The sequence below is a fragment of the Vigna unguiculata genome, chromosome 3 (genome assembly GCF_004118075.2).
Source record: "Vigna unguiculata cultivar IT97K-499-35 chromosome 3, ASM411807v1, whole genome shotgun sequence".
NCBI classification, from domain to species: domain Eukaryota; kingdom Viridiplantae; phylum Streptophyta; class Magnoliopsida; order Fabales; family Fabaceae; genus Vigna; species Vigna unguiculata.
The window spans coordinates 18,142,344-18,152,254 of record NC_040281.1 but is presented as its reverse complement, the minus strand read 5'-3'; the positions used below and the strand labels follow the sequence as shown (position 1 = coordinate 18,152,254).

Below are 9,911 nucleotides of genomic sequence, written 5' to 3'. Positions count from 1 at the left end.
TGTTTATGTAAGACTAAACTTAACCAAAGTTTGATATTGTAGACCATTTGATATGTAGCTGATTGTACCATTGGATGATCTTAAACTCCTTTAACTAACACAAGTATGTTCAAATAATAATAACAATATTGTATCATCAATATTTCTTTTTCACAATACCTACAAATACAATTTTAATTTATATCAGCCCAATTACAATTTAAGAATTTGTATACATTCTTAAATACAAACGACATATTTTATTTTTTAGATTTAAGTATGTTCTTAGTTCATAAATTTTCATACAAAATTAAAATTCATTTTTGTTCAAAACTAACACATTTTGATCTTCAAACTTTAAAAATGAATAAATATAGTCATTTCAACTCCAATACATTAAATTTTTTTTACATTTAAAACATATTTTCCAACAAACATCGATGTGAATACATGTTTGACATGTAAAACAAATTTAAGGTAATTGGGTTGGAAAAAACTATATTAATTCATCTATAAAGTTTAAGAATCAAAATGTATCAAAATTTTAAATAAAAACAAATTTCAATTTCGTGTTAAAATTCAGAGAATAAAAACATAATTAATGGTATCTTTTACTTTTAAAATAAAAGTATAGCCGCCGTATCTTATATGTTTATAGCGTGCTTCCTTGAAGCCAACCAATCTTAGTAATAAGGCATTCCAGGTAGAAGTTTGAATAGTAACATAAAAACAAACTAAAAGTCCAATGAGTAATCATATGCCTCATAAAAACTGAGTGTAAAAACCAAATGGAAGTTTAATTAGTGTAAGCCAACCAGATTAGTACGAAACATCAAAAGAGCTGAAAAGGGTTAGAATTTAGAAACCAAATGGAAGTCTAATGTACTTTATAGATACATACAAAATTTCTCACAAAAATAAAAGGAAAAAGCAATTACCTCTGCATCACGTTTTCTTAGAAGCTGCAAAATGGAAGTCCAGTAGTTGTAGAAAGCAGGAATTGAAATAGGGATTAACATCTAAAGTAGATTCTGGGATGATGTAGCAGGTATTAAAATCTGAGTTATAAAAACCAAACTCTGCCGGTTAGCAGTACAATACAAGACAAGAGATAATGTTAGGTGCATGGTGGTGCCATTGTCAGCACTCAGAAGCATAGGCCGATGACAGAAGTGATTGGAACTGGAATTGATTCAACATCACAGAAGAGGAATTTGTACAGAAATATAAAGAACAAATTCAATGATCTAGTAAACTTGAGAAGATATTAGGATGGGGACAAATCAGAAGATTCAAAGATCCAAATAATTCAGTTGAAAATAATGAACATAATTAGAGACCTTGACAAGTGTATACTGATGACAAAAATATAATAGAAAAGTAACAAAGAAAAAGAAAAAAGTTATGAGTGCTACAACAAATCTCAGAGCCAAAACAAAGAATGTGGTCAGTCAGAACACAGCAGTTGCAAATTTCGATTTGAAATAAAGAACGATTCTTGACTAATCTTCCTCATATGGTAACTTATTACAACCAAAAAAAGGAGTAATAACTCTCACCTCTAAAAAACAAGAAAATGAAGAGAGGACAAGTTATGTAGCTACAGTAGCTTTTCTCTTTCCTTCTCTATTCACAAGTCCTCCACCTGTTCCCTTGAACATCCTCGACAAAATATCTGCTTGCTTAGTGTTTCCCTCCAGATTAAGGCTCTTGATCAGCTCTTCACGGCTTCTCCAATCTGTTGATCCTCTTTTCTCCAGAATTTTACACAAAATGGAATACGCATTGAGGGTCTTCCCTGCTGCTAAGAGAGCATCCAAAACCTTATCATATATTGAAAAATCTATGATACAGTCTCTCTCAAGAACAAAATCCAACAGTTTGAGAGCAGCAATTGTCTTTTCTTTCTCACAAAGAACAGATAAAAGGTGGTCAAAATCTGGCTCACAACCATTGTGCATAAGCAAATCGATTCTTCCCAAAGCTTCTTCCACATGACCTCTCATTAGAAGGGCCTCCAATATCTTAGAAACCAAGTCCATATGCTCCTTCACCCCCTTCTCCACCATACTCTTCATTACTCTGCTTGCAGTTTGAACCCTGCCATCATCAAACAAACTCTCCATAACCAACCTGTACACTGACGATTCCGGATGATGCCCACTCTCAAGCATGCTATCCAAAGCTGTTTTAGCATCAGCGGGCTCTCCCTTTCTTAAGTAACTCTCAATAAGCAACCTGTAAGAATCTGCATCTCTGGGAACCCCTCTCCTTCCCATGATCTTCATAATCTCAAAGGCAGAATCCGGGTTGCCTTCCTTCGAATGTCCCCGGATCAAACTATTAAATGCAACCGAATCCTGCACACCCTTTTTCAATAACTGACGGAAGAACATTTCTGCCTTACTAGTTCGCCCATGATCACACAGATACTCAATCATCAAATTATAAGCACTGGCCTCCATTTCAAAGGCATTCTGCGGCCGCAACACAATTTCCTTCTCAATCAACTTGTCCAACAACTTCTCCGCCTTGTCATATTCATTCGCCTTGCAAAAGCTCTCAATCAACACACCATAGTGGCCAGCCTCGGTGGGAATGCTCAGCCTAATCATGGCCTTGAGCACATCTGCAGCCGCATCCAAATTCCCAGACTTACTCTGAACACTCAGCAGCTTCATAAACACAGAATTATCCTTCGGCGCAATGTACCTCTCCACCATCTCACCCAAAACATCCCTCGCCTCCACCGTCTTTTCAGCATCACATAGCCCCGGCAACAGCGTGGAGAACGTCACTGCATTCGGCTTAATCCCACAGTTCTTCATATCCTCGAAAACCTTCATGGCATCATCAATCCGCCCCGCTGCAACATACCCTTTCAACATGGTGGTAAAACTAATCACATTGGGTGCAATGTCCCTCTCCTTCATTTCCACAAACAACTTCTCGGCATCCTCCACCTTCTTAAACCGAAAATATCCATTAATCAGAGTGTTATAAGTCACAACATCAGGCAAAACACCCCTACTCTTCATTTCCTCATAAAACCTAACAGCAGTGTCCAATCTCAACGACAAAAACATACCCCAGAGCAGAATATTATACGTATGGCGAGTGGGCTCCACGCCCTCCCGCAGCATCGCGTTGTAGTACCTCTTGGCCATCATGTAGCGTCCGCGACGGAGAATGACCTTGAAAAGCGCGTCGTAGGACTTAACGGTGCGATCCACGCCGAGCTCCTTCATCTTCTGGAAGAGCTTCACGGACTCCTGCACGATCCCGGCGCGGCCATAGCTGTCTATGAGGGAGACGAATGCGTCCTCGGTGGCGACCTCGCCGATGCGCTTGTTGTCGAGGAGGATGCAGCGGGCGTGGTTGAGTTTGGAGTAGCGGCCGAGGATTTGGACGATCTTGAGGGTGGTGTCAGGGGTGTGGACGAAGAGGCCTGCGCGTTCAACCCAGCGGTAGAATTGGAGCGCGTGCTCCGGCGAGGTGGCGCCGTGGAGGACGTTGTAGACGAGTGAAGGATCGAAGCTCGGGACAAGAGAACGGATCGAGTTCTGCAAGCGAGTGGTCCAGGCGCGGTTCGCCATCATTCGGCAAATGACGAGTTCGAGATTGTTCTCGCGAGGGGGAACGGGTTGAGATACCGGTTGGGGTGACCCGTGAGAGGGTTCCGGGTCGGAAAGAACTTCGGCGGTGGAGAAGGTAGAGAAAGGGTTTGGTTGGAGAGAGGGTCTCCATCGGAGAAGCTTGGAATTGGAAAGCAGAGCCATGAAATTAATTGTGATTTGAGAGGAGGCGGAGGTGGAGGAAGAGCTCAGGGAGGGTCTGATGTAGCAGCGCCACTGAAGACACTAGGGTTTAACAGTTAAGAAACAAACCTCAAATGAAACTAACGTCACACTTTCTTTCTTTCTTAATTATTAGTTACACTTGTTTTGTTTGTCTTTTTTTTATGTTTTCTTAACCTGTTATAAATTATAAACTATAAACAGGTTAAAATTTATTCATTTATTTCTAACTTGATCTTTTATTTTCTGAAAAAACTCTCCTTTATTTGTTTTATATTGGTTAAATTATATTTTAGTCTCAATTTTCGTTGTAAAATTTGAATTTGGTCCCTCAATTATTTTTTATTTCAATCTGGTTCCTATTTTGGGAAATTTGACCCAATCAAGTTCTTTCCGTTAGGGGTGAAGTAACAGTGTTAAATGGAGTGTCACGTGTCAGCTTCTGGATTTTTTTGATTTTTTGATTTTTTGATTTTTTGATTTTTTGATTTTTTGATTTTTTTTTATTTTTTATTAATTTTTTTAAAATTTTTAAAAAAATTAAAATTTTGCCACGTGTCAAGTGGACATAGTGCCACATGGCATATTTGGGAGTTGTCATTTTCTCATTCTCAATTTGGTCTCTCTATTTTATTTTTTGTCTCAATTTAGTCCCAATTTTTGTAAAAATGATGCAATTTCGTCCCCCTTCAAATTGAAACCAAATTTAATTTCTATATAAATTAGCACAAATATTTCTATCAAAATTGATATTTCAAGTAAATATTTTTAACAAGATTAAGTTTATTTTAATTTATATTTTACGTTAAACTTTATTTAAAATTGTTTTGAAGTTGTTAATAGAAAATAATGTTAATAAAAAAATTCATAAATTATATTGATATTTTATTACATTGTACTTTAATATTGTTTTTTATTTGAATTTATATTTTAAATAATTACATATTTTTAAAATGTGTAAAATTCAATAATTTCTATACAAATATTTTAGTTAGTATAAAAATAACAATTATATAATTTAAGAAAAATTAACTAGTTTATGTAACAATAAAAAACAAATAAATTTAAAAGTTGAAAACAATTGTAAGTAAAATTTAATATGAAACAAATTTAAAGAAACTTGGTTTTATTGAAAATATATAATAAAAATATCAATTTGAATAAAAAAATCAAATTTAATAAAAATATTTGTATAACATTTTATAATTTTTGTTTCAATTTGGAAAGGGACGAAATTGCATTATTTTTACAAAAATTGGGACTAAATTGAAACAAAAAATAAAATAGAGGGACCAAATTGAGAATGAGAAAATGACACCTCCCAAATAGTAACACATGGCACTGTCACTGCCACATGGCACGATGTCAGCTTGACACGTGGCAAAATTTTAATTTTTTTTAAAATTTTAAAAAAATTAATAAAAATAAAAAAAAAATTCAAAAAAATAAAAAATTCAAAAAATCCAGAAGCTGACACGTGGCACCCCATTTAACACCGTTACTTCACCCCTAACGGAAAAGACTTGATTGGGTTAAATTTCCCAAAATAGAGACCAGATTGAGATAAAAAATAATTGAGGTACCAAATTCAAATTTTACTACGAAAATGGGGACTAAAAGTATAATTTAATCTTTTATATTTTATCCTTCTCTTATTTTAAAGCTTACATAAGTAATTAAATAATAATGTAATGTAATAGCATATACAATTTTCCCCTAATAATACTTGAAGACACGAATGCTTTCTTTTTGTCTGATCAACAAGTTTTAATACATTTGGTAAAAATATTTATGGCCAAGTATGATTTGCGAAAATAAAGTTACAATATATTCGATTAGGAGTATTAACTTAATATTTTATTTATATATATATATATATATATATATATATATATATATATATATATATATGATTCAGTTAAATTATGTTTTAATATAAATAATTATTGTTAATATTTTATTAATATTTAATTAAATAAATAATTTATTAAAATAATAAAAAATTAATTAATTTAAATTGGTACTTTTGAAAGTAATTTATTTAAGACTTAATTACTCAGATGGTATCATTTTGTCAAAGGTGTGCCAATCTGATACATGCTCTTAAACAAGTCTCAATTGTATCTCAAGTTTTGAAAAGTGCTTCAGTTAGGTTATTTCAATCAGAAATTATTAACGTCATTAACGGCATGTATATGTTAGTATGTGGTTTTTTTTTTTTTTTTAATTTTAATTTTTTTTAATCATCTTCGTCCGAAAGGATCTAATTAAAACACTTTTTTAAAAGTTTGGATGCAATGGACACACATCTACCAAAGTGGGTATCATTTGAATAATTAAACCTATATTTAATATATTATTTTTCAAATACAACTTTTTTATTTATTTAAATTATAAAATAATTTTTATTTAAATTTTAAAATTTGTTTTACATCAAATAATTAATTTATATTTTCAAAAATTATTTTTTATATCAAATTATTAAAAAACACTATTTTTCAAATTATATATTAAATATTAGGGGTGGCAATACGGGCCGGCCCGCCCCATTTAGGCCCGCCCCGCATAAGGCCCGCACACCGCGGGCCGGCCCGCCCCGCCCCGCACATTTTATGCGGGCCCCATACTCTGGCCCGCCCCGCATAAAGGTTGGCCCGCGGGCCCGCGGGCCGGCCCACTTTTTTTTTATTTTTTTTTATTTTTTTTATAATAAAACTTTCAATGTTTAAAATTGGGAAACTTTAAGAAGTTCACAAAATTAAGTAAAGACTTTGGGGAATTAGATGATAAATTGATAATTCAACATTTTCATCATATTCATACTATGACATACACAATGTATTCTTTAAATTTTAGCACATTAAGAATTACATAATACTTGTCTTTTCCAGTTATACAAGAATTTGAAATGTTAATGCAAGAGTCCATAAAAGAAGTAATTAATATACACAAGTGCAAGTTTTTTTTTTTTAATTTTATGCGGGCTTGCGGGCCGAGCCCGTGCGGGCCTGCGGGCTCACTATCCTGGCCCGCCCCGCGTTTTTTATGCGGGCCTGCGGGCCGAGCCCGCGGGCCAAGCCCTAATTGCCATCCCTATTAAATATATTGACAATTTTTCTATATTAATTAAATTAATCGCATTTCTTTTATTTTCTTCAACCTCTTATGAAATTAAATTAATCACATTTTTCTATATTATTTTTACATATTACTTATTTTCTTCAACCTCGTAGTCAAGATGTTTCCATATCCAGGTTTCATCCTAAACCTAGAGAAGTATGTCTACAAAAGACACTTCAACGCTCAAGTCAAGTTAAGGATGCGAATCACATGGTAATAAATTTTTTAATAATGAATATGTAATTAATTACCTCGTCAATAATGCTATTTAATTTAGGTTAATGGCCCCTTACCTTATTGGGTTTGGACCACATAGATAATTACCATAATTAATATGTTTAATGACCTTAATGATATGCCTTAACTCTTAACCTTGTTATCACTATAATAAGATGAGACCAACATGATCTCGGTCATCACAAAGTGGGATGATATCGAGCAAGTGTTTTGGACGTTCGAGATATCATGGAAGAAATGAGGTTGAGATTATCTCGGTCACATGTGAAGCAAGATCATCTTGGCATTATAGGCTGGGATGACGTTAGATAGGCATGATATATTCTCAGATGTATTGGTCGAGGTGGTCTTGGATACATATAGTACAACAGCCCTTCAACTCGATATATTTCAAATAAGAGTCTTAACATCGTCGATATGTTGTCGATATGATGCATAGGAGTGCAAAGAAAATTTCATGTTCTTTGGCTACTTCATCCCATAGGTATACTAGACTCCTAGCCTTGAGAAGCGAAGAGATGAAAAGGCTTAGTTGAAAAATCCTTAATTAACTTTTATTACTTTAAATATTTTTCTTATCTTTTAATTTGCTAGCGAGGATCTATACTATCAACCAACTTTTCTAGTACTTTAGTAGAGAGATTCTGATTTCCTCTAGGGTTGTTATTTCCTTACTTTCCATCCGTTTTACGTAAGGCTGAGGTTTCCTCTCCCAGCTCCTTAGCATGGCTAAGCGATGTTAGGCCGAGGTTTCCTCTCCCTACTCCGTAGCGTGGCTGAGTGATGTTAGGCCAAGGTTTCCTCTCCCTAGTCCTTGTATTACTTAGTAATGCATATTTCTCTGGTTCAGACATATTAAGGTTTCTCTTTGGTTGTTGTCCATGTCATGTTCCTTGGGTTGGAGTATATTCAGCCCTTTGGTTTGAGGCATATGCGGTGGTTGGAGATGTCCTCCCTACCCAGTATGTACAGTAGGTGACCTTGAGAAGGGCGATGGCAAAAAATCCTTGACCACTAAATATGAAAAGATCTAACGGTTGAAGATGAAAAGGTAGAAGTTGAAGGGGAACCCCTCTTTCCTATAGAAGGGGCATCATTTGAACATATGGAAACAATTATGTGTTCCAATTGGCAAGATATAATTTTATTCTAAGAGATTTGTTTACATTGCTAGAGAACTTCGTAGTTACCTCTTCGTCTAGTGCCTCTAACATGTCGAGCAGTAGTGTCGAGATGAACCCTAGTGATTAGAAGAGGTTGAGGTCTTTGTCAGGGGTGTCATCTTCCAATAAGAGTCCCCCAAAAGGGGATGAAACCAATTTTGCAACTGAGTGGGCCGAATATGATCTCCCATTGAAAGGGAGTAAAACTGGGTAAATCTAGGTGTTAAGAGGATATTTTTCTAACTATAAGTGGTTTTCCTCCCTCAAGTGGTATCATAATAGTATATACATGTCCAGAAAGCTTGTCTCTGATGACATTATATCATTTGAGCAAATGAGTGCCACTAATAACGTTTGTCATGGCTGAGAGGGTTATCAATGTGAATTTTTTTATATGTATGCATGTTTCTTCACACATTTACATGTCTGCCTTCCCTTAGATGATTTATCATGGCAGTGTTACGTCTCCTAAATGTGGCTCCTACCCAACTTCACCCCCAATGTTTGGGCTTCTCTCCAAGCCTTTAGGGCTAGTTGTATTCTCTTTAACATAGACCCCACCACTTAAGTCTTCCTTCACTTTTATAGTATTAGGGCTAGGAACGTTGTTAGTTGTTTGTCTTTAGTTGGGCAAACGGGATCCTACCTATTTGGCTCTTATTCTTCATCCTTTAAGAATTTTAAAAATGATTTCTTTAGATTAGTGGGGAATCTTTTTGGCCAAGAGTATTTTTATGTTGTCAGAAAACATAAGTTTCCTTTTTATTGGACATGAGATCCTCATAGGTATCTTAAATGGCCGAGAGATTTCATGACAAAAGATGATAGAAAGATCCTGGGGTACCTAGATGACTTACCTCGTTGTCTTCCTACTCGACAAATTGTGAGAGTCTTCCTTTCCTCGCATCCTTAACTAGTATGTTGGGTATGTTCTTTTACTTGTGAAGTTATGGTGGGTGTTTTATCTAATTTGAATATATTTCTATGTTTGTAGAAATCATGTTGAAAGTTGATGCCAAAACTGGAAAGAAGAAAGTCCTTTTTTACCTAAAGAAGAAAATTGTTGTTAAGAACAAAGCAAAGGATAGTGGCAGTCCATCTTACGACTCTAAAAAAGGTCTAATGGTGGACACATATCCACCTCAACCACAATAGGGAGTGGGTAAGGGGTGAAAGAGGAATAGGTCGACCAACCTTGAGGAGTATACTTGGACTTCTCGGTCTTACCGTTGAGACTGCAGAAGTCTTGTGGTGGACAATATGGATATGCGAAAGAAAATAAGCATTTCCCTACCTAAAGGAGAGGCACATTTAGTGGGCGAGAACTCTCCTAATTCATTGATGAACAATTTTATAGAAGTTCATAGTCGATCATTGGTTTTGGCCATCAACTAACTACACTTCTTAAAAAGAAAATGGAAGATCATGGAAAGATCAAGATGGCCAATGAGTTGACCGAGCTAAAAAGCCAAATGATGACTATGAAGGCTGAGAAGGAAGAATGGGAGAATAATCAACAAGAGATCAACAAGAGTCTGAACTCTTGGAAAAATTGCTGCTTGGAGGTCTAAGGCAAGATGAAAAAAAAAACCAAGAAGATCATTGCTGAAGAGAA

General features: G+C 35.2%; 1 protein-coding gene across 1 annotated transcript; it reads right to left on the bottom strand.

The window, feature by feature from the left end:
• Positions 1-1,265: 1,265 nt before the first annotated feature.
• Positions 1,266-3,885, bottom strand: LOC114178361 (pentatricopeptide repeat-containing protein At2g37230). The gene has a single exon (XM_028064206.1). It carries the CDS (start codon positions 3,756-3,758, stop codon positions 1,572-1,574), a length of 2,187 nt encoding a protein of 728 aa, XP_027920007.1. The 5' UTR covers positions 3,759-3,885; the 3' UTR covers positions 1,266-1,571.
• Positions 3,886-9,911: the final 6,026 nt, after the last annotated feature.

Excerpts from the sequence above, each read along its gene's own strand:
- LOC114178361 (XM_028064206.1), bottom strand. The coding sequence starts at position 3,758 with ATGGCTCTGCTTTCCAATTCCAAGCTTCTCCGATGGAGACCCTCTCTC.